The sequence below is a fragment of the Scylla paramamosain genome, chromosome 15 (genome assembly GCF_035594125.1).
Source record: "Scylla paramamosain isolate STU-SP2022 chromosome 15, ASM3559412v1, whole genome shotgun sequence".
NCBI lineage: Eukaryota > Metazoa > Arthropoda > Malacostraca > Decapoda > Portunidae > Scylla > Scylla paramamosain.
The window spans coordinates 20,226,012-20,252,388 of NC_087165.1; the positions used below are offsets into that span (position 1 = coordinate 20,226,012).

At 36.2% G+C, this 26,377-nt stretch overlaps 1 protein-coding gene across 2 annotated transcripts in view; it reads right to left on the minus strand.

Annotated features, from left to right (window-relative positions):
• Window positions 1–26,377, minus strand: part of LOC135107610 (transmembrane protein 169-like) — a 30,126-nt gene that overhangs the window by 935 nt on the left and 2,814 nt on the right. For both annotated transcript variants that reach the window (XM_064017651.1, XM_064017650.1), the window contains 8 exons: window positions 25,532–25,722; window positions 24,880–25,087; window positions 24,135–24,260; window positions 23,535–23,657; window positions 20,235–20,467; window positions 17,915–18,108; window positions 12,243–12,372; window positions 1–11,716 (listed from right to left, as the gene is read on the minus strand). The exon at window positions 1–11,716 is cut by the window's left edge and continues 935 nt beyond it. In XM_064017651.1, the coding sequence (XP_063873721.1) occupies window positions 11,552–11,716; window positions 12,243–12,372; window positions 17,915–18,108; window positions 20,235–20,467; window positions 23,535–23,657; window positions 24,135–24,260; window positions 24,880–25,087; window positions 25,532–25,570 (1,218 nt within the window). In that variant the 5' untranslated portion in view covers window positions 25,571–25,722 and the 3' untranslated portion in view covers window positions 1–11,551. The remainder of the gene's footprint in view (window positions 11,717–12,242; window positions 12,373–17,914; window positions 18,109–20,234; window positions 20,468–23,534; window positions 23,658–24,134; window positions 24,261–24,879; window positions 25,088–25,531; window positions 25,723–26,377) is intronic.

Below are 26,377 nucleotides of genomic sequence, written 5' to 3' on the forward strand. Positions count from 1 at the left end.
CTCTACTCCTTGTGATTTTTTAGTGTTCAGCAATCTGTAGACATTGTTAAATTGGTCCTGATTTGAGGTAAAGATATTATAAATATGACAGAACTGCTGATATTCATTCTATAACAGAATTTCCTGAAATGTTTCCAGCAGTGGATGGACAACTGGACCAATTAAATGTATGGAGCCACAAAGGGTCTTACTTCAAGGGAAATTTGAGTTGGAACCTGAATTACAAGAAAATTCTTTTCCCCAGCCTAAGGTCAGATACTTTTTAACAGACTTTGTACACACACAAGTAGATCAAGAAGTGGACATCAATAGGAAGAGCATTATACAGTAGTCAACGAGTGCTTTTAACCCCTAGCCTTGGGATGACATGCACAACAATCACTGTGGAGAATTCCCAGTGACCAGTAGGATGCCTAAACATTTCCCACACCAATCTAAATATCAAAGTTAGATTCATTTTGACTGATCAGTGGCATGTCAGACAATAGCAATACAATCCTGTTCAGTCACCTGCTGTATTAATAATACAAAGTCAAATGTGATGCATGTTAATTTTGTCAGCTGTCTGTACCTAGTGAACGGCTTCAACCTCAAATCTGGAAATTAAGAATTCAGTAAGTTTAAGATTAACTCCAAACACTGCAAAAATTCAACAAGGGCAAACCAAAAGCTGTGAAGACTACTGAAACAATTTAAATTGGACAAATTACCTAATAACAAGTAAAAAGTCACCAACAGTAGTATTCCAAAAAATTTCCAAGTCCAGTTTTGAAATTCATACAAATAAATTCTGTCTATTGATTAAAAAAGTCCTACTTTGAAGTTCTCCAGTAAAGTAGATGAACTGCTCCATTTCTTGTTAGGGGAAGTCAAACTGAACATGTATCTCATGTTTGCATGTTTACATGTGGTATTTGACCAACACTGCTGCTTCATATAATTTAGATGCAATGTTATGAGAAGTTATGCTGCACAACATGAAAAATTAAAAAAATAAATAAATAAAAATCAGCAATACATACTGACCTACCATATAAGAACTTCCACCAAGAAGACATTATACACTTTCTCTCCTACAGCAGTCACATCAATACTAAATTATGTCTGCTGGGTCTGTCTGTCTCTCCATTTGTCTATGTTTTCAAAGCAATCAGGCTGAAAGTGGAGTTAAAAGCAACACCTTTTAACACAGGATGGTTGATAACCTATATAAAGAAAATTACAGAACTTCTAAAATTTTGGCTATCAAAAGTTACAAGCAAAAACTATTCGCCTACAGGCACCACACATCCAGTGTACTGATACGTTCTTGGAATGTCCGTCTTATTCAGAAACTCCACACATCTAGTATGCCGATATGTTCTTGGAGTGTCTGCCTTATTCAGAAACTATGTTTTCTGTGAGCAGCACAGTTTCTTGTATCTTCCTCTAACACACTTCATGTACCATTACTGCATACTGGTGCCTAGTATTAATAGCAATTGTGAGAATAACTACAATAGCTAATTAGTATACTGGGATGGTGGTGTGAAGGAGTAAGAATGAGAGCAGCACATGTGAGTCTTCCAAGTCTACTGAACCCCTCAGACTCTTTTCTTATTGGGGTAAACTTTGCTAAAGTTGTGGATTATCACTGCACCCTCTCAAAGGACTATGAGGTACATGTACCAGCACCAATACCAGCAGTAGCAGCAGTATAAACTTTATATTGATATAAGCAGGCAGTAAAAAGGAAGTAGCCTCTTGGTTCTCGCAAATAACATACTAGTTACAAGACAAGGTTTTTGGGCAGTGTTTAAATTGGCAGCAAGGTATTACAAATCTTTTCTTCAGAGGTTTTCTTGCACCTCTGCATCACTTTCCTGGCAGTTGCCAGATGACATTTCAAATACTTCATTAAAACATTCCAACACAGTGTGAGGGCTTTGGGTTTTACACAAGTCACTGACATATTTGCCATGATTTAGATATTTCTTCCTACAACTACCCAAAGGGCAAGCAGCCATTACGAACTTGTTCACAAACAAACTTTGGAAAACTCTCCTTCTGCCACAATAACATTCTGCCCTTATCCTTGATTAAAGTTATAAAAAATTCCTCCAATAATTTCTCCAAATATAATGAAATGATATGTTGGAAATGCAGATGCCACACAAGATATTGTAGATAATTACAAGTAAATGATGAAGCCAATGCACACATGGCAGAATTATAGGAAAATGAATAATATCAGATGGGAAGCATGTTTCAGGCAAGTGTTCTCTCTCTCTCTCTCTATGTACTCCACCATATCATGGACTCATTACACTGAACTTGTAATAATGCACAGGAGAGAGAGAAAAAAAAAAGAAAAAAAAAAATGCCATGAGAGTTAAGTGAGCAAGTGAGCCTCAATTAGGATCAGATACATCAGAAATCAGTTTTCAAACTTAATTCGTTCCTGAATGCTGCTTGAAATCCAAAATCTTCAGAAACCAAAACTACTTTCTCCACACGAATCAAAGTCAAACTGATCAATCCATTTCCAGACCCAAGACTACCCTGTCTTAGCGGCTTATGACAGACGCTCCTACAACCAAGATGGCTGCTTCGAAACATCTCCAGCTCACAAATTATTTATCCAGAAAGGATGTATTGAATGAACTTAGTGACACACAGCTCATCAGAAGGTACTATTTAGACTAATTTAGTGAGGCAAGCCTTTCAGAAGGACACAAAGAGGAGCAACCCACTTACTACCAAAATGAAGGTGATCGTAACACTTAGACGTCTTGCTGCTGGGAAAAACTACTGGAAAAATACAGTTATGTAATAGTGATGGCATTGGGGATCATTGAGAGCCAAAAACTGTTTGTTTACATCGAGGCTTTTCAACAGGATCACATTTACCTTATTTCAAAGACTGAATTGCTATCTTACACCTGTGCCTCTCCTCCAAATATATAAAAAAGTAAATATTTATAGAAACTATAAGTTAGTAATAAACGGTAGCTTTTGCTATGTCTTTTAATATTTGAAATCAAGTAACTTTGTTCTAGAACCGAATTATGGTACCACAACTGAAGCAATAAGGAGTTCAAAATTTTGTTCAAAAACTGATTTGTTCAAAAAGGGGGGCGTTCAGTAACCAAGGTTCCACTGTATGTATCTATAACAGTTACTAGTAGCAACACCTAGAGGATTTTGCAAAGTTCTCCAACTTTTGCACTCTGCATTTGGGTGATGTGTTCATGAACTACTAAAGGTGCTGTCACACTAAACATTTTCATCAACTTTTTTGGTCAACTTCTGAAAACCAATAAGTTCTTGAGCACGCCTCGTTACACATGCACAGCCATTCAACTTCACTTTTGCTGACAGCAAACAAACATGACTCTGGGCTCTCTCTCTCTCTGTATAGCTACATTAGCTGCTGCCTGCAAGCCTCTTCTGGCCAGTGTGGCAATATCTTTGCTTGCCTAATATAGTAACATTGCAAAAGAAATGCATAACTGGCAACTCATACTGGCAAGCTGCTGGCCCAGCCAGCCTAGGACCCCAATTCTCCATGAGCGCAGCTCCACTGATGCACAGGTAAGCAGTCGCTGTTTTACACCTTATTACAAGTTTTGTAAGCTGTAGATGAGCTAAACGAGTTAAAATGGTATCCAGTGTGCAGGAGTAGAGAAACAGAGACCTTCCAAAAGTGTAAATGTCTATGAAGCTATGTGAGCCACTGTTTGCTGTTATATATACACAAGTTAAATGTAACATGTGAAATGAAGCGGTTTTGTATTTTCTTTATTTAAAATTTTTAAATTATTTTTTTTTTAAACAATAAGGTTTACTTAGCATATCTTTATATAAATATAGATTTTCATTTGATGACAAAAGTTGATGATAACCCTCCTCCGTGAAGACAATCACTTTTGTTTGACGATGCAGACAGAAAAAGATGATGGAAAGAGGCAAAAGTTGATGGAAAAAGTTGAAGGGAAACATGCTAGTGTGACAGCACCTTAAGACTGATGAACCATATCTGTACAGATGAGGTGTCCTGCTCTTTTCAGGAGCTACCTTGTGTAATAAACTAGCATTTTGCAGTCTTTTTGTTTTCTTATGCTCTCATTTTTAGTTACACAACTATTCTGGTATAGTAGAATAACACAATCATAATACCTCCTAGCAATCAAATAATACTTAAATGATACTAATACTGGTACAAAATTAAGATTAACACAAAGTAAAATTTAAGCAAAGCCTAACATTTTTGTTGTCATGTATGGTAACAAATTCAACAGACAATACACAAGCATCATGAAACACTGGAATACTACAGAAGACCATTCATCTGGGATTGCAAGTCACAGCTACTGGATGGGTGATGTGAGTTAATTCCAAAACCACCTTCAACTGCATTCTGAAATTAGCTTTAATCATCAAAACATGAGTGACTACCTTTTCAATGCTCTGGCATGGGGGAGTGGAGTGGGAGAAGTTGACTTTTCTGTTTTCTTTCTTTAACTGAAAAATATTATATTGGCCAAGGACTGCAAAATAAACACATGATAAAAAGAAAATAATGGGAAAGTGTCAAAGGACAAACGTGAAATAGTATGTGTACATTGTGAGGGAAAGGAGGGTCATATACTCTGAGGAGCATCAAAGATGGAGGGAATTAGAAAGAAACCAGTGTGAAGATTGAAGGAGATGAAAACAGTGCGTGAAGGAAGAAATATGAAGGATGAACATAAAAAATATTGTCTATGAAAGCAAAATATGGGAGAGATTCATGACTGGTCCAACTCAGTAAGGGAAAATACAAATGCCACATGAAATTATGAAAATGAAGATGAAATAAATAGACCATGACATGATAAATATACTCCCAATTCAAATGACTAGCCAATGTAATATCTTAATATTACTTAGAATCAGATAAAATACTTTTTTATTCTGCTGTGATTAATGCATGATGGTTACATTCCCTTGCTGGTCAACAGCAGTCAATATAATGATCTTTCATTACCTGAATGTGCACATCTTTGTTTAGTGTAATAATACTTAGTAAATATATAAAAACAAATAATTGAACAACCATGTCAGTCAGTAAACAAATCTAATCCTTGTCCGGCCACATGTCCACATAAAGTCTGCCACTACAAGTCATCATGTTTGTCTGTTATCATCTTACATAGGCTATACAGAGTACACAGAGTCATACAGGTTTAATGAAATGGGCTGGCTGCCTATCCCTTATCTATGCAAACATTCCTCCATGGTGTACACAGAGAAATAAAAATAATGCAAGCACTTGTGCTTCTGAAACCTAAATTCAACATTAACTTCTGGATAACTGTATGACCACCTTATCTTATCATACTTGGAATGTGCAATGCCTTGCAAAGACACTGAGATCATGGTTCATTCAACACAAGCATAATGACAATATTTTCCATTACCAATAAATCCAACTAGGAGTAAAAATTAACAAAACTCATTCTCCACTAGGATAAAAACTGCTATGCTGGAAACTAAGGGAGAATTTCAAATGGAATATGAGTTACAAGACCACAATCATTGTGAGGGAGAGAAAGAAAATCAGAACATTTCAAACAGAAATGGTGAAGATTTTGAAATACACATACATGATAATAATGATGATTACTGTGATGATGATAATGATGGTATGATGGTAATAATAATGATGATGATGATAATGATGATGATGATGATGATGATGATGATTTCTAAAGATTTTTCCATTAATTTGCTAACCATTACCTGACAGGAATTTTTCTGCAGGAACATCCTATCTGCACTTTACAAGATTGGTTTGTTCAACACAGTATAACTCGTATCCAGCCTTGGTTTATTTAGAATACTCCATAATACCGACTCATACACCACAACCAGATGGGGCAAACTATACCAAGTTTTTTGGTTCTCTTCCAACAGGACTTTAGGAGCTACAACCTTCCTGCTATTCTCTAAAGCTGAAATCTTGTTTTGAAATATTTACCCTTGGAAGCTATGGTACTAAAATGTTTCCTAAGAAGCTTTGCAAAGGAGTAAGTTATGCATGGTGTAATGTTACAATTTCAGCACCCCAGTGTAGCACCTGGTCCCATGGGGTGTAATTAATTGTCATCTGTGTGCATATGTACACATCAACACACCAAAAGGTAGACCTGTGTCTATATACACAAATGTTCTCATCAGTCCACAGGACTTAACTATAATGTGGTACAACAGACCCAATGACTTCATGGCCAAAAATTATAACCTCTGTGGGCTATCACAGTTCATGGCCTTGACAAATAATAATGTATAAAAATCTCTCTTTTCCTTTTTTGTGACATAACATTGGGAATTTTTCATGTATTGATAACACTTCTTTCTTATATGTCAATGTAACACATATTTTCCTTTATATGTAGTATGTAATCAATATTATCTACTACCAATATACTAAGTCTTCAGAAATCTGAAGAAGAGGCCATTCTACTGACTTTATGATTAGTCAATCATGTGATCCTACAAATAGCTACAGAATAGCTAATTTCAAAATTCTAATTCCTGTGGATCTACAATGCTGTTATATAGCTGGAAGACAATGCACAAACCTCTGTGATATCAACTTCATGTATCAATGCATGTGAAGTCTTATACATGTTGGGAAAACATACCAGATTCTGATGTGTTCAATGACTCTGATGAATAAAATGCATCTGACCTCATCTGACATACAATATTTACTGTTCTTTATTTTAATTTTCACCAAGAAGACTGGCCATGAACAAAGAAAAGAATTCAGGGAAAATGCTTGCTTGAGAGAGAGAGAGAGAGAGAGAGAGAGAGAGAGAGAGAGAGAGAGAGAGAGAGAGAGAGAGAGAGAGAGAGAGAGAGAGAGAGAGAGAGAGAGAGAGAGAGAGAGAGAGAGAGAGAGAGAGAGAGAGAGAGAGAGAGTGTCTGATACTTCAAAAGAAATATGAACCCCATGAATGATAAGGACAAGTTGGTGAGAGGCATGACAGCAGCTAATATTATAATGAATCTTATGAACAAAAGGAAAATGAGTTACAAAACACTACAAGCAATGTAACCTATCACACACTAGTGACAAAAGAATAGCAATAATAAGGGAGATGAATGTGGCTGAGGAGGAGTTTTCAAAATTTTGCAAGTTTATATAAACACCCTAGTTGAGGGAAGACTATGAATTAAAGCCTGCTTTACTTATACATAGTCATCTCTACTCCCAATTTTCTCATTTAATCTAATTCAAGATAGAAGTGTGAGTAATATGAGTATTTCACTGTTCTACTGCAGCCTACTTACTGATATCAACCCACAATGTTGTCTATGCACTGTTGTTCAAATATCAAGTAATGCTGGATTGAGAATACAGATGAGCTGGACTGGAAATATAGATGAGATGATTATACACATCATCATCCCACATATCGTCAAGCTACAAAACACATAAATAAAGCTTTGAAGTGTAAATAAAATTCTTAATTATACTCTAAATTTGGAACATACTCTACAATATAGTATATGGTAACTTATATCTTAAATATAAAACAAATAACAAAAAACAATAACATAACAACAATAATATAACATAATATAGTAAGATTTATGCAAATAATACACTGGTAATAAGTAATCACACATATCATATAGATTAGAAAAGAAAAATTTGAGCAAGTGAGAACAAAGGTTGGCACCAGTGACAAAAAAACAGGCACTCAGAAAAGAAGATTCCAAAAGTCCACATTCATATGATTTTAAAATATATCTAACTGAGATTACTAATCTGAGGAAAGAACCACAATTTAGGACAGTATAAAGTATATCTTCCATTTTGTGCAAGTTGAATTGGACACGTCATGCACATTAAACAGTTGACTGACAATGCCCTTCACTTGGCAGACACACCAGTTATGAAAGCACAAAGGAAACATAAGGCAGAAATACACCCTTTAAAATTCTGCAACAAACATTCTCTTCAGATATCTCTTATGGCAGACTCCATGGGCTAATCATTACCTCCTAACAACCTTCTGTCATGCATATCTACAACTATGCATATATTTCCAGTTTTTGTGCTGAGACTTGAGAAAAATGTTGTAGAGTGGCATGTGTCAGACTGTCTTCTTCCTTCATGAGCATTAGTTACTACCATGATGTCCCAGAGCCCAGCCACTACATCATTACATCACAACAAGATCCAATATCATGGCAAATTATATCATACAGAAACAAATACTCAAGGTACTGGAAACAATGTAGCATGGATATGATGATTCATGAGTGGTACAGTCACAGACAAAAGTCAAGTAACATTTGACACTCACTTCCACTGTGTATAGAATTTCTTTGATATGTAACAAATCTATTAACTGTCATGTTTTATTACTAGACTGCCAGTAGATCAGAGGGTTTATGAATGAAAGAAAATATAAAACACAGTAGAAGTGTCTACAGAGGTTATTTGACCACTGATCACAATTGTACTACTAAGTAGGACCGAAAGAATAGGTTTTCCAATTTGTTGCCAGCACATTCACTTGTAGCTAATACAATGTTAAGCAGTGGCTGCAGAATAATATTAAATGTTTCAGAGTGGTCTGTGATTAAGGAATGATGTAAAATAGCAGTGAGAGAGTTAAGATAGGTTCATCATCATTGTTTTAGCTCATGTGATATCATCACCTCATTGTGCACTTGTAATAGGAAGACTACAATACTGCTCTGCTACCTACACAAAAAATCACAGATGACAAACCACATGAAATTGTCCCATATCAGAACTTCCTTAATCTACATCTCAAATGCACAAAGTTTGACCACCAGTTTCCAAATAAGTAAAGATATTGTCATGCCTCATCAACCAGTACAATGCAGCATAGTATCTCAGGGAGCCACAGCCTCTGTCAGAGTATAGCTTGGTCCCAGGTGTATGCACGGATGGTTCAGTTAAAGTCAGAAGTCATTATGGGCTGCCTTGCCTTTCTCTGTGTTTAGTTTTCCTTCAATCATTATTCCTCTGATTGGCTATGAATCTATTAAATATAATATTTTTTTTGCAAGGACATTGTCAAATCAAAAGACAGGGTTGAAGAAAAATCCAAAACACAGTGGAAGTGAGTGCCTAAGGTTACTTGACTTCTGACCTTGACTATAAATGACCTTGGTGGAAAATTGTCAAGCTAATTCCTGGGAAAGACATAGTATTTCACAAAAAGAAAATGTGTATTTTATAATGACCTGTTCTTTAATAGCATGCAAAGGCTCTTAAGGGTGTATAGGCTATTAGAGTGCCAAAGATTTCTGTAGTGATGTGCCTGACAATTTTTTTCTTTTTCATTCCCTGTTGTATGATATGATGTTATTATTTAGGCCTTAAGAATAAGATATCAGGGAATGTTTCTTGTTGTCACTGCAAGTGTGTGTGTGTGTGTGTGTGTGTGTGTGTGTGTGTGTGTGTGTGTGTGTGTGTGTGTGTGTGTGTGTTGTCTTGCCTAGTTTTGACAACCTCTCATATGGAATGCCAGCCAGGTGTATAAAAATATGGATACAATACAATAACTCAACCCTTTTAGTATATTCAATCAATGCCACTTTATGAATGCCTATGAATCAAGGAATGGAAAAGCTAACTTGTTAATAAAGTGAAAGACCAAACAGCAGCACATAAGTCATGCATATGAGAACAGAACAGCAAGCATTGCTCTATTAGAACACCACTGTTGCCAATGCCACTGACATAATTTTGCCTCCTAAAACATAAATTGTGCTGGTTTATCAATATGTATTACTACAAAAATAATGTTGAGATTATGTTAGGTTAATTTTTTACTGGAAGAGAAGATGGACTCAGGTTTCTCTGGATAGAACTCAATGGTCATATTAATACAAAAATAATGTTTATGTAATGTTAGGTTAGTTTGTCATTGTGGGAGACGATGGACTGAGGTTTGTCTGGGTAGTGTTGAATAAATCTAGCAGTCACATTCATTGAGCAACTCACATCTATTCAGTTTGTTGCTCTTAAAACTTATAACAGTACTGGTAATGATAACAATAATGATAATGATAGTAATAATAATGATACAGAGTTACATTAATGTATGGTATGTGTGGCTCTCTCAGTTTATGTGAATTACTAAAGTGGCTCCCTTTAAAAAAATCATCAAATATCATTGGAGTACAGGAAGGGTCCTCAACCTAAAGCAGCTCCTAGTCAAGTGCAGCACCACATATTATTACTACCACATACCTCACAATTTAATGGTGGGAAGGAGAGTTTGCTGTATACGTAACGAAATGGAGGCCTGTATTCTTAAATGCTTTGTTCTCTTATTAGGACTATTTTCTATAGGCTACAAAGATTGGTCTGGTTCTCATGGATGCTCTTCTCATTGATGATGTAGAATTCTTGTTAAACTATCATTACAATCACGAAAACATCCTTGAAACTCACAGCACCTCCTCCTAGACCTTTTAAAAGTAGCTGAAATAAGAGCTCAAAACGTTTATGAATGAGCCAAAGTCTTACATTCATTATTCATTAAAAATCTTGCTTATTGTTTTGCATTTCTCATTTTGGACCCAAACAGTTTTTCCTTATAAAGCAAAAATTTAACTTGGTGGAATGTAAATCCAGTGACTTTTCCTGAAATGTATCTTGCATAAAATCTAATGAGTTTTCATAGTACAGGGATAGTCAGTAGTCAAGTAATACATCACACTTGCTTCCAATGTGTGTTTAGTATTTTTCTACACACTTAAGTTCTCTGATCTGATAATTCTTTAGTTCTGGGTACTGTAAGGAGACTGTCAGCAAATAAGTGAAATTAAGACTGAGGGAAAACATTAAGGTAAGCAATGCGGAAGTAAGAACAACATGCAGCTTGACTTCTGACAATGACTGTATCTACCTATCTATCTACCTCTACCTATCGATCTCTTTACAGATACCTTTCTTGAAATGTATATCACATTAAATCAAAACCTTGTTCACTAAATGAAGAAAAAATATGTCAAGCACCTTGTTCACTTAAAAAAAAAAAAAAAAAGTCTGCCAATGTGAATAAACAAAAGAATGTTGAGGTATTTTGTCTCGCCATTTGAGCAGTGTGTACAGTAGTGTTGCCTGAGTCCCTACCAGCCATGACTGAACAGACCACGACCTGCTTCCCTTGCCACAGCCACGGTACAGATGTGGGTAAGAACAGCACACATTCAAGCACACCACATCTCTCTAGCACATACACAGGTGCACACAACTCAATACATTTCCTTTAAAATTTGTGCACACATACCTAAATGCTAATTGATGATTAACTATATCATCAAATTTACAACCAGTTTTCATTCTATATCATTTCATATAGTTTTTAAAAATTAGAAAAAAAAATTTTCAGATATTTGCAAACAGATTATTTCTCTTCACAAGCTATATGCTGATATTTGGACACCCACTCCATCTGTAAATGTTTGTGTGTGTGTGTGTGTGTGTGTGTGTGTGTGTGTGTGTGTGTGTGTGTGTGTGTGTCATGACTTACACAGTACAGTCCTGCACCTTGGCACTGAGTGGTTCTGTCATGAGCACCACTGTTTCATAGGGAGCACATTCCTCCACATGTAGCAGAGAGCACAGCCACCCATAGAAGCCTTTCTCAGGATCACTGATCTCAGACCACCAAGAGTCATAAGACAAGGATATCTGAAAGTAAACCAATACATTATACTTGAGCTCATGAAGTCCTTTTAAAGAACCAAATTTTCATATGAAAAAAAAAAAAAAAAAAAAAAAAAAAAAAAAAAAAAAAAAAATATATATATATATATATATATATATATATATATATATATATATATATATATATATATATATATATATATATATATATATATATATATATATATATATATAATGTTTCCACACACTGCTTCTTCTAATAATGCATTCTACTGATCTATTGTTCTATTTGGCAAATGGTATTTCTACATGTCCTTATCTCCTATTGTCTTGTTAAATTTCTTGTTAAGTTTCCTGGTTGACACAAGTCTTCTACATTAATCTTTACTTTTTTGTTACATATTTATACATTACAATCATAGCTCTTTTTCATCCTTCCTATGATTTAGATATCCCTAACTCATCTAATTATAAATACCATAAATCATATGAGGGAGTGGTGTACAAAAATATACAAGAATGTTTCTCAACAGTATCTAATGACACAAACCTGAGCCAGTGCTCCATATATCCCCAGTCCAAAGGTGAAGACGATGATAAGGAATGGATAGGTGAGAATGAGCAATGGTGGCAATGTTATTTTAGGGAGACAGCGTGCTTCTGTTGCCCTTGTCAGCATGCTGGGGAGAGGAGGAATATATTATTTAAGATACATTGTATTACTGTAATGCTAGGACAGTCAAAGCTGACCAAAACATCACTTAGATTTTGGTTATCACTTTGGCCCTGATTGGTAAAGTCTTGAAGAAGCAGACTACTGTGATGGTCCTGAAAAGGGTTTGATCTCCACTGAGGACTTCTAGCAGATAATTTATCCCACATTGAGATAAATTTTCAATTTCCATGATACTTTAAAACTGAGCATCATATTATACCTTTGTATCAGTTTTTAATGCTTTGGCATTTTCATCCTATTAACTCTATCAACTTACGGTGTCAGTGCAAGTAGATTTATAATTTTTACCTCTGCAAGTATTTTGTCACTAAAAATTTCCACAATATACAGTGTTCACAGATGAAGTTGTGAGCCACCTCTTAAAATTCCTGGTAAACAACTTTCAACTTCACCCTTTGTAAAACCTACAGTACTTGTCATATATATTGGACCCCCTTATAGGGGATCTGAAATATATGGCAAAAAAAAGCATGATCCTCTTGAGAGTGAACCATTTTAACCAAAAGTATTGGCCCCTGCCATGACATCACCACATCCCTCTGCTTCACATCAATGACTCATAGCCTCTCCTCATTGTGCCTTGGGATGCGTTGGAGAGCAGTAACCTGCTACAACTTGTTCTGCATTGTAGTGTATTATTGCACAATGACATTATTTGCTAATATGGCAAAAACGAAAAAATACTCATCTAAGACTATTGCACAGATTGTGAACCTCAAATTAGCAGGTCATTCAGTTAAAGAAATAACTGATCAGATGGCAGTATCCAGGTCAACAGTCAAGCACTGGTTATGGTAGGAAGGAAGGGAATTGTGATATGCCTAAACCTAAAAAACAGTCTGGGTGCCCCAGGAAGATAACTAAGAGGGCTGTTACTGTCTTAAAGCATGCAGTGGAGTCTGATGTCAAGACAACAGCAAGGAACTTAAACAGGAGAACACTACTACCTTCCACAGCGTGTCTGTCAGGACACTATTGCGCAGCCTCCTTGAGCTTAGTTACCTCAGCTGCAAGCCCACAAAAAAGCCTTTATAAGCAAACTTCTGAAGAGCTGGCATGTGAAATTTGCCAAAAAATACAAGACCTGGACCAAGGAGCAATGGATGTCTGTGTTGTGGACTGATGGAACCACATTCACAGTCACAAGTAACAGAGGAGGTAGAGTGTACCACACAAAGACGGTGACTCGCCTGACACCCGCTATGTCGAATGCACAGTGAAGCACCCAGATTCTTTGATGGTATGGGGCTCTTTCTTGGATAATAGTTTTACTGAGTTAGTTGTGTTACCAAAAAACTTAAGAGTGAAACAGCAAGTCTATTTGGAGCTACTGTGTGACCATTTACCTGATTCTTTTGAGAAGGCCAGGGCTACCATTTTTCAGCCAGATGGTGCACCTGCCCACACTGCCATTTCTGTTCACCATTGGCTCTCTGACTGTGAAGTACCTTATATTAATGATTGGCCAGGTAATAACCCAGATATAAACCCTATTGCAAATCTCTGGGCCATAATAAAGAAGGATCTCCAGGGGAAGGATGTCAGGTCAGTGCCAAAACTTGCCAAGGCAACTGAGGAGTCATGACACAATATCTCCTCTGACAACCTGAAGATTCCCACCCAGTCACTTCCTGACTGTCTGAAGGCTATCATACAGAGGAGAGGCAATGTCACCAAATATTGAAAGATAATTACATTAACCAGTTTATGATTTAATGTCATCCACTTTGCTTTCTTTTTGTCAGGTGGGGCTGAGGGCGGAAAGGGGGGTCCAATACTTTTGACGAGTACTGTAGGTGCTTTCACCCAGCTCCAAATGGTGAGTGCTGGCAACTCCCCAAGTACCTCAAGGCCACACAAGACTGCATGGATACACTTTTGTCCCTGAATTTGCCTTGTGGAGTATAAAAGTCCATCTTTTTTTCACCAAAATTATAAAAAATGGTCTGGGCCATCACAAGCAAGGTGGAGAAGAACTGTATCATTGTCCTGGGACATGTAGGAGTCAAGATCAATGAGGTTGTTGCCCATGTTGACTGCCATAGAGGAGAAATTTTGGTACAGCTTTGCAGGCAGGCTACTTCAGGTCACAGTGAACGCACATTCTGATATATTATGCAGTAGTTTTGAGTGTTTGTTCTTGATTTCCTATGATTCAATGATTAGATTTTTTATCAAAGTATGCCTTATGAGTGAATCAGTCTTTGTGGAAGTCTTTCCTTTTCTTGCCAAGTCAAGGTTTTGTGGAAGGGAGCTTCATTCTCATTCAGATCTTTGCTGGCGACAAGGATGTGGAAAATAGTGGCTTTATGGCAGCTGATATGAGCAGCAACCTGCTTGATCTTGACTCCTATGTGCCTCAGGGCACTGACATGGGCCTTCTCCACCTTGCTTGTGGTGGCCCTCACTATTTTTGTCTTCTTGGTGAAAAAATGTGGATGGGCAAATTTGGAGACAAAAATGTATCCATGCAGTCTTGTGTGGCCTTGAGGTACTGAGGAATTGTTGTCATCATGTGATCACACTATTACTGGAGAGTTACCAGTGGTCACCATTGGTGATTTTAAATGGTGGGTTGCAAAATTCATCTACTGACACTGTATATTCATAATAAATATGTTAGTGATTGCATAAATCTAGTTCATTGCTTGTAGGGAAGTGACTATGTGCGAGTAATGTCTTTAGACTAAAGCAGTCAAGGATATGCTGCTGCTATGTTAGAGTCTGTATGCCTTACAGCACACAGACACATTTACAATTCAACCAACAAATTGTAAGTACCATTAAGAATAATTTCCTGTAGATATGATGCCCTACCTTAAAGCACCATGAAAACAATGAAAAATGGATCTCCAGGTGTGATAAATTGGCTGAGAGAGGCTTTCATTTCAGATCAAACCTCTGTTAGGATGCTCACAGAAATGTGCATCAGACAAGATAATCATGACCCCATTAGAAGTTCGATGACCTTCACTGTTCTGTAACTACACTATGAAGAATAATCCAGGTTAAGAAGATAAAACATAAGGAGTGGAGATATTTTGACCTTAAAAAATAGCAAGTACTATCTCAGCTGACTAACATATACAATGGCATGGAGAATGTCAATAAAAATCTTCCATCATCTGTCTGACCCTAATCATTATCTTCATACGGTGCCACAAAACCTTATGGTCAAGGCACCAAAAACCAGCTTTCCTTCCCATGATGGACAACTTCAAAAAGAGAACATATTAATATCTGCTTCTGGTGTCATCTTGTATGTAAATCTGTTGCTGGATATGAAACTGCAGTGGAAACTTAGTTCTCGAACTTGATTTGTTCCTGAATGCCATTCAAAATCCAAAATATTTGGAAACTGAAACTATTTTTCCCCATAGGAGTCAATGTAAAATGGATTAATCCACTCCTAGACACCCATCCACCTTGTCTTTGTGGCTTATGACAGACAAAGCCCCCCACTATCAAGGTGGCTGCTCCAAATCTCCAGCTTAGAAATTATATATCCAGATAGGAGATACCTGATTAACTTAGTGACATGGAACTCATCAGATGATACTATTTAGACTATGCAGGTATTCTCTTTGTCATCAATCTATTGCCAAAATGAAGGTGATCATAACATTCAGATATCTTGCTGCTAGGAAAAGCTAATGGAAAAATGCAATTGTGCAGTAATGATGATGTTGTGGGTCATTGAGAGAGTCACAGGTGGCTTGGGATTAGTTCCAATTCATGAAAACTGTTTGTTTACATTGAGGCTCTTCAACAAATCATATTTACCTTATTTCAAAGATTGAATTACTGCCTTACCGATTGTGTCTCTCCTCCAAATACATAAAAATGATGGAAACACTTATAGAACCTATAAATTAGTAATAAATGGCAGCTTCTGCTTTGTATTTTAGTATTTGAAATCAAGTAACTTTGTTTGAGAACATAATTATGCTACAGCAAGCGAAGCAATTGTGAGTTCAAAATTTTGTTTGAAAACTGATTTGTTATAAAAGGGAGGTGTTAGGTAACTGAGGTTCAACTGTACATCCAGTAACTAAATTTAGATGCATATACATTAACATATTTTGTTTGGAATTTTTCTCATGCTGGTCTAAATAACTGATGGTTCTCTGGATGATTTCAGTTCACATTTAATTGGTTATCTTTCCTGGTGATTATATTGTAATAAATCAAATACTGAATAGTAAATTAACAAATGAATAGCTCCTTTCTTACTATAATGTTACTGCAAAAACTAATCTTGAATATCAAATGAATCATGTGTAAAGGCTACCTACTAATGTGAAAAACAGTTGAGAGAAAATAAACTCTGAAAAATAATATTTAAATTGCAGCACCCTGACAGTATACATAATTCTTAAAAGCAATAATAATACAAACCTTATTGAATACCAAAGATATACTAGATTCAGAAAAGAAGACATTTTATGTAAGTGGTAATTTAAATGTCTTTACAGAACCTTCATGTGATGCTGTACAATACAGTAAACCCTTGTTATACTGGACTAATTGGGGCAAAGCCACTGACGTTAAAGGTGAAAATCTGATAAAAGGGGCGGTAAGTAGGTCAGGAGCGCCACAATCTCTAACCCCCCTCCCCTTTCCTTACCCTCCCTCCATCCCCCCATTTCTCTCTCTCTCTCTCTCTCTCTCTCTCTCTCTCTCTCTCTCTCTCTCTCTCTCTCTCTCTCTCTCTCTCTCTCTCTCTCTTTCCTGTGTCATGGACAGAATTTTCCACCTAGCAGTGCAAGCTGGAGAGGGGAAAGATGCCATCTTGATCAACCAGCTCAAATTATTATACACCAATGTGAAAATTATGACATTTTTTCTAAACGTTATAGCACAGTCTATGGCAGATGGCAGATAAACACAAAATTATGACGGAAATACCATAATTATGACAGACAGTACAACCCTGATCGGTGTGGTGTGCACTAACCACCACCACCACCACCACCACCACCAACACTCTCCCTCCCTCCCACCCACCCTCACTCACTCCCTCGCCACAACTGCCACTTACCAGGATTTCTTACCAGGATGAGCTCCACTAGAAGAGCTCCAAACATGCCAACATGCCACAGTGTAATAAAATATTTGTGATATAAAATACTGTGGAATGTGTTGTAAGCATTTAGTGAATTATCAATAATAATAATAAACAGTTAATATTCTGGCTGCAGGCAGGATGTTCTGCCTCATTTACTGACATTTCTCTGGTAAATCTGATACATGGTCCGTAGGCCATGCATGTCCATTAAATGCAGAAATCAGCTACAACAGTCTGGTATAACAAGGGTTCACTGTACTAAAAACTTATCAACACAAATTATTTCTTACAGCAAAAACATTAAAAGATGTAGATCAATGAGAACATATGATGCTGTACAATACTAAAAACACACTAAAGTTATTCACATTTAAATGATTTCTTCCTGCAGGAAATCTACAAGAGGTACATCACTGACCTGTACCAAGTGAGGGTCCCAAGGTAAAATGAGTAACCTGAGGACACAAGGAAGACAAATGGGAAGCAGATAAGGGAGAGGAGGGTGATGTGAGGCCCATAGCGCTGAGAGCACCGTGGCTTGGGCTTGTCAGGCCCAAGGGTCTGTGTGATGGAGGCTTCCAGATCATCAAGCTCCTCACGGGACAAGTTCACCTGATTATTCAAAGAAGACTTAATGACAGTTGTTGTGCTGGCCATTAGAAACAGCAGAATTGTTATTTAATATATTGACCATTTTTATTGAAATGACAATTCTTTCTTAACATAATGAGTACTGTAATTAATAATAATAATAATAATAATAATAATAATAATAATAATAATAATAATAATAATAATAATAATAATAATAAATTAATTAATTAACTAAAATATCCATGTACACACAGAAGAGATAGAACAGGGGATTAACTTTTCGTTCTTGGCTACAAAACTATTTAAAAGAGTTTAAAGTCTATAAAGTTGTATATGGTTATAGGAATAACTGTCAAGCAATGAAACAAGTAATACATGACTGAGTAGATTATGTCTAAAACTTTGCTTGAGGAACATCAGACCCAGAGATGATCCAGCACCAACTCGACTTTGGGCAGAAGCTGATACTCCTCTACACAAGTTGGATGCTCCACACGTTATAGGCAATACCTGGCCCACAAAAGGTACTTGAGCCTTCCATCACCAGAATTTCATACATTTTACATTTCTGCCTGGAACCATGCCAACTTTATTCTCCAACTATCACTTCACACCCTTCTATCTGATTGACAGTATGGGTTCTGTCAAGGCTGCTCTACTGGTGACCTCCTGGGTTTCCTTACTGAGTCTTGGTCATCCTCTTTTAGAGATTTTGGTGAAACTTTTGCTGTTGCCTTAGACATATCAAAAGCTTTTGACAGTCTGCCACAAAGCTTTGATTTCCAAACTACCCTCCTATGGTTTCTATCCTTCTCTCTGTAACTTCATCTCAAGTTTCCTTCCTGACTGTTTTATTGGTGCTGTGGTAGATGGTCACTGTTCCTCTCCTAAATTTATTAACAGTGGTGTTCCTCAGGGTTCTGTCCTGTCACCCACTCTCTTCCTATTATTCATCAATGATCTTCTAAACCAAACTTCTTGTCCTATCCACTCCTAATGCTGATGATACCACCTTGCACTTTTCCACATCTTTTCCTAAATGTCCAACCCTTCAGGAAGTAAAAGGTTCATTCAGAGAAGCCAGAGAATGCCTCACTTCTGATCTCTCTAAAATTTCTGATTGTGGCAGAGCAAACTTAGTATGGTTCTATGTCTCAAAAACTCAATTCCTCCAGCTATCAACTCAATACAACCTTCCAGACAGCTATTCCCTTTTCTTCAGTGGCACTCATTTGTTCCCCTCTTTTACACTGAGCATCCTCGGTCTGTCCTTTACTTATAATCTAAACTGGAAACTTCACATCTCATCTATAGCTAAAACAGCTTCTATGAAGTTAGGTGTTCTGAGACATCTCTTCCAGTTTTTCTCACCCTTCCAGCTGCTAACTCTATACAGGGACCTTATCTGTTCATGTATAGAGTATTCTTCACAAATTTTTGTGAATCTATCTTCTAGATAGGGTGGAATGAAAAGCTTTTTGTCTCATCAACTCCTCTCCTCTAACTGACTGTCTTCATCCTCTTTCTCATTGCCACAATGTTGCATCTCTTGCTATCTTCTACCACTATTTTCATGCTAATTGCTCTTCTGATCTTACCAACTGCATGCCTCCCATCCTCCTACGGCTTCAATGCACAAGACTCTTCTTTATCTCACCCCTATTCTGTCCACCTCTCTAATGCAGTTGACCAGTATTCTCAATCATTCATCCCTTTCTATCGTAAACTCCGGAACTCACTGCCTGCTTCTGTATTTCCACCTTTCTATGACTTGAACTCCTTCAAGAGGGAGGTTTCAAGACACTTATCCTTCAATTTTTGACTACCACTTTGGATCCTATTCAGGGACTGGCATCTCAGTGGGCCTTTTTTCTTTATTGGATTTTTGTTGCCCATGGCCGGTGTCCCTCTTATAAAAAAAAAAAAAAAAAAAAAAAAAAAAAAAAAAAAAAAAAAAAAACTCATCTCAGTGACTACCATTATCTCAAATAGTCTGGGGTATTACTCAACCTTGATTTCTCAATAAAATCTACTAAATTGAAAAACCACATATTCTTTCATTTGTTAGATGAAGTATCAGTAAGCATGTATACATGATGACATCCACAGATACACACTTACACTTATATTCCTAGAAACCATACCTTTACATCAATGCTGTGTCCCTTCTTCTTCCCACGCTTGATGGTGCCTGTGAGGGTGACATAGGATTCCAGGCCCTCTGGCATGTCCTCACTGAACACCACCTGGCCACCATTGGCTCCATTGTCACTGCTGCGATCACCACTGTTGCTGGCACCACCTTCGTTGCCTGCTGGATGTTGGGGAGACAGCTGTTGCTCCTGTTGCTGTTCTCCTTGTTTATCTTGTAAGTTTTCTGAGTAATAAATTTTAAAGTGAAAAATGTGGGTTCCATAACAAGATTGACCACACCACAGCTGTATACACTCCTGTCCTGCTTATACGAACACACTTGTAATTGGAAATTACTCATATACAGTAGAACCTTGGTTCACAAACACCACACATCACAAACAAATTGGTGAACAAATTTTAGCTTGGTTCATGAACAATACCTTGGAGTACAAATGCATATTACCCATAATCCATGGAATCTCATGCTCAGTTGTGTATTGGTGTGCTTGGCGTAAACATTGTTTATGAGAGTGCTGTGTTCAAACACATTAATTTTTTTTTTTCACTTTTTTGTTATTCGAGCCCCAATTATGCCACCTAAGAAGGAGAAAAGAGTTAGACGTTACCACTGGCTTAGTCTTTCATCCTAAAGAGCCTTGATTATTCTTTCAATCATTGTAAATTATAGTACATCACCAGTATTGAACACATATGGGGAGGGTGAATTGCTAAAGACAAAAATTTGCTATATCCAGAGAGAGAGAGAGAGAGAGAGAGAGAGAGAGAGAGAGAGAGAGAGAGAGAGAGAGAGAGAGAGAGAGAGAGAGGAGGGAGGAGGCAGGCAGCAGCCATTTACCCCAAATTCAGTAGCTTCCTCCTCTTCCTCTCCTTCCACCTATGCCAGCAACTATAAACAACAAAGGTAAGTTGAAGTACTGTTTTATTTAATTTAGTGTTACTTGTCTCTATTTAAGGGATATGTATCTCAATTTAATTCTATATTCATCACACACAGAAAAAATAAATAAATAATAAAAATAAATAAATAAAATAAAATAAAATAAATAAATTACATAAATAAATAAATAAATATGTAAAAATACCATATTTCTGAGGCTGAAACTGATTAATTGTATTTACATTCATTTCAATGAAAATATTGCTTTGGTTAGCAAACAATTTGGTTTGTGAACCAAGGCCCAGAATAGATTATGTTCGTGAACTGAGGTTCTACTGTATATTTTAACAGCTTTCTCTTCCAATAACCTCATAAACAGACTTGTCATTGTCATCAGTGCCCATCCTGTCATCAGTGTCATCCAGTGCTCTTCCTTAGCTTCATCAGTGTTTCTCTTCAGATCCCACATTCCTGTTTATGTTTGTTAGTACTTAGCCCCATTTCCAGAGCATGGGACAAATTTTACATTGAAATTCATATGTAACTTGTCCCATTTCCTTTGAAGAATTCAGATGATCTTCTCTATTAATTTTTCTCACAAAACTCAAAGACCACAAGAGTCAATGACAATGTCCTATAATCTAGTGGGTCCCCTTCATCTCATTTATAAGCAGGTGAGTATAGCCTTGGTCAGAAAACTATGCAACTTCCATTATTCACATCCACTGTGTTTTATTTTCATTCAGTCTGAAGTCCTCTGATCTGTTAAGAAGCATCAATTGTCAAGTTTCATAAGGAGACTGTCAGCAGATCAGAGGACTTTAGAGAACCATCTGCCAAACAGAAAGTCACTAATCATTAACTAATTTCATGATTTCTAATATATATACTAATAAATAAGTATTCCATGCCAAGTTTCATATGAATTAGACTATGGATAATTGCAAGAATCCCTTTTTTTATTTTTATTTTATTTATTTGTTCATTTTCTTGAAAATGAAAGGGCAATGTATCATTCTGTGTAGACAATTTTATACAATTCTCAAAACACTGTATATGACAGATTTATAAATTTTCAATACAATTCAGTGTAACTTTTTTTAAAAATTTATATTATTGTTGAAAATATATTGCTAGTAGATATAGCTACATATTTTGCCAGTAATAGCAGTATCAAATTTGATATATATATATATATATATATATATATATATATATATATATATATATATATATATATATATATATATATATATATATATATATATATATATATTTATTTTTTTATTTTTTTCATTTAAATGTAAATAATCAGTTTTGACAGAATCACTGTTAAATCCTCCCTCTGTAACTTCTATTGATGCCGTGGTAGACAGTCACTGTTCTCCTAAATCTATTAACAGTGGTGTTCCTCAAGGTTCTGTCCTGTCACCCACTCTCTTCCTATTATTCATCAGTGATCTTCTAAACCAAACTTCTTGTCCTATCCACTCCTACGCTGATGAGACAACCCTGCATTTTTCCATATCTTCATAGACGTCCAGTCTTTCAGAAAGTAAACAGCTCATGCAGGTAAGCCATAGAATGCCTGACCTCTGATCTTTTTAAAATTTCTGATTGGGGCAGAGTAAACTTAATATTGTTCAATACCTCAAAAACCCAATTCCTCCATCTATCAACTCAACACAACCTTCCATACAACTATCCCCTCTTCTTCAACAACACTTAACTATCCCCCTCTTCTGGCCTCTTCTGTCCTTTACTTATAATCTAAACTGGAAACTTCACATTTCACCTCTAGCTAAAACAGCTTCTATGAAGTTAGGTGTTCTGAGTCATCTCTACCAGTTTTTCTCACCCTCACTCCCATCCAACCCCAGCTGCTAACTCTGTACAGGTGCCTTATCCATATATATATATATATATATATATATATATATATATATATATATATATATATATATATATATATATATATATATGAGTAAACAATGATGATAGGTTAATGATCACAGAATTATTTGTTATGAAAAAATCCATAAGTAGGGAGAAAGTTCCAGTTTACCTATAAAAGGGATGAAAGATTGACAATGCTAATTGAATCTTACAGTAGGGAGGTGAGAGAAAAGTAGAAGGTCTTGCACAGTGAGGATGCAGGAGAAGGGGAGGCATAAGCATACAGACTGGAAGATCAGAAGAAGAGTCAGTATGAAAGTAGCAATAAAAGATAGCAAAAGATACAACACTAAGGCAAAGAGAGAGAGGATGAAGACAATCAAATAATCAGTGCTAAACTTTCTTTTACTACAAATATATGGACTTTTCAGTATAAATAAAAGTGATGACATGTGAATGATGACAAAATTATTTCTTAAAGCTATTTAACAATGGTACCACAAACCAGACTAACCATCTATCTCAGAAGTGGGTTGGTTGTCGCCTCCCTTCTTCAAGTGTCCTGTCTGGTGCCCCTCACCCGTATCTGAGAGGGTGGTGTCTTCCACTAGCATGGCACTGTTGCGCTGCATGCCATCTGCAATTTAACACTTCCTTTAGATGTGTCATGTGTTACTTCAATAAAACACATTTAATAAAAATACATGCCTACCACACACAACAGATGGAAATGGATGCGGGTAATAGAGTCTGGATAGATCAGCAGTGAGCCTGTGAAATTTACAGGAAATTCTTTACCTTTCATTCACCCAATGCTAATATATCCTAAACCAAACACCACACTATAATCACTGTTCACTTAAACTAAAAAGAACTAATCACAAGCTGGAGAATTTGTGTAGTGATAGATAGATAGGACAGAGTGAATCATTCATCAATATAATTTTGAAAGGCAGGGTCAATGCCTTATCAACCTATCTTTCCTCAAGTTCTCTTTGTTCTATTACACCTACTTGCACTCTACATTCCACTTCATAACACTTGATATGATTCTTCAACTTTATCCTAATGCTATAATTTATGAAACTGAGGGTAAGATATCAGGATGCCATACCAGAGGCAGTACTGCTCGTCTCCAGTAAGTTGTTCATGCTTGCCCGGGAACTGGCATCATCTGGCAAAAGTCTGGACCGAACACTGCTTCCAAGAGCCTCCATGCTGCTACTGCTGCCCTCTCCATCTTTACAGCCAAGGAAAAATTGGAAGAGAAAATAATAACTAAATGTACAATTTAACTTTGAAAAGCAAACAAATAAGATGAATAAATAGATCATTACAAGTAGTATTTATCTATGTACCAGCAAATCACACACACACACACACACACACACACACACAGGGTTTTATAACTACAATCCAGGAATCAAATATCCACTGGAGGAGTCCAAATTCACTATAACTCTCTCTCTCTCTCTCTCTCTCTCTCTCTCTCTCTCTCTCTCTCTATATATATATATATATATATATATATATATATATATATATATATATATATATATATATATATATATATATATATAAAGGTCAAAACAAGAGTATGTTGATCAATTTCCTACACAGAAAAATATTTGTGAGGTGTTTGATTTGGCACCATGAACAGTGAATCAGTCTTTTTACACTGTCCCTGTGGCACCTGAAGAAGAATGTGAACAGGAAGAGTCCAGAATGGTGTTGCATCACAACCACACAATGACTTATTGTAACTTGTCAAAGTATTTATTTTATTTATTTTTTTACAAGACAACATAACAATGATTCCTTGAGTCCCTATATCTCCTGCCAATACAACTATATTATACCTTGCTGTATGAGATTGTCAATGCTGGGTGTGTGTTTATCGAGGTCAGTCGTTGATGCTGTATGCTGTGACTGCGAAGGGGTTATGACAGGAGTCACCGGAGTGATGGGAGTCAGCATAGTGGACACAGCAGAATTTTCTTGTAAGAGGCACTCAGCTGAGCCTCCTTCTCCTCCAGTGTCACAAACTGATCCACCACTTTCATATTCCTGAAATGTTCAACATGGGACATTAAATAAATGCATGAATACGAGAGAAAATTATGTATCCAAATAAGGTTATTGAGTTTCCTGGCAGCATTATCATATAAATACATGGAGTAACTCTAAATTCTTCTGTATTTGATATTCCAGAGTAACACACACACACATGTATAATATATATATATATATATATATATATATATATATATATATATATATATATATATATATATATATATATATATATATATATATATAAAATGTCTGTATAGTTGACCTTATTCATCAATATTCCTCATAAATTAAAATCTTGATTTTGTACAGGGCATCTATACATATTTTATAGCTTAGTTCCCAAAACTACCTACACACAATAGAAAACATAGCATAACACTCCCCTCATACAAACACTGTGCTAAACACACTGAAAAAGTAAATAAAATTAGTCACCTGAGAAGCAGAAGCTGTATCGTTTTCTTGTGCTTCCATCTCAGCAATTGTTATCTTCACTGTGTCCTAAGTAATTTGCCCTTATACGACATCTATTTCAGTAATGATGTATTCCATAGTCCCTCAGTCCATCTGCATGTTACAGGTGCCATGGTCTCTTGTACTGATGTTTGATTGTTCATACTTGAAGGCTGGAGAGAGAGAGAAAAAAAAAAAAAAAAAAAATGGACTATGGAGAATCTGGTAGCAGTAGAACTACAATTTCAGTAAGAAGAAAAAATACTAACATATTCCCAGGTGTTTCAAGCTCATATCTTAATTTAACCACTGAAGATGACATTAGTCTGAAGCATCTTGTCAATATGAATAAGACTGATACCCATGCCTATGCTGGTGTGATGTCTAACCTTGGAACGTCACAAAAACAATGAGAAAATTATATAGAGGCCAGATAAATTCATCATGAGAGATGCCTTTTGCCTGAGATCAAATATCACGGCTGTCATAGCAGAATGCTTTTTGCAACACTTTCAGGTTAGACCCTAAATTACCATTAAGGCCTGAGTGAGTCAGTCAGCCTATATTATCTTGACACTATGCTGAAGTACAATACAATAGTGAGTAAATTAATACAAGAATGTCTTTCATATCATTATCATATTTAAAGACTTTTTTTTCTTTCTTTTTTTTTCTTTTTTTTTTTGCATCACGTGAAGCAGCACCCTGAGCCTTTAATGGATTTTCATCTTTGTAATTATAATTCATTCTTTCTTTATGGAATTCTATATAATTCCGTTCTCACCGACTAAATGACATATTAAAATATATCCAGAAAAAAAAAAAAAA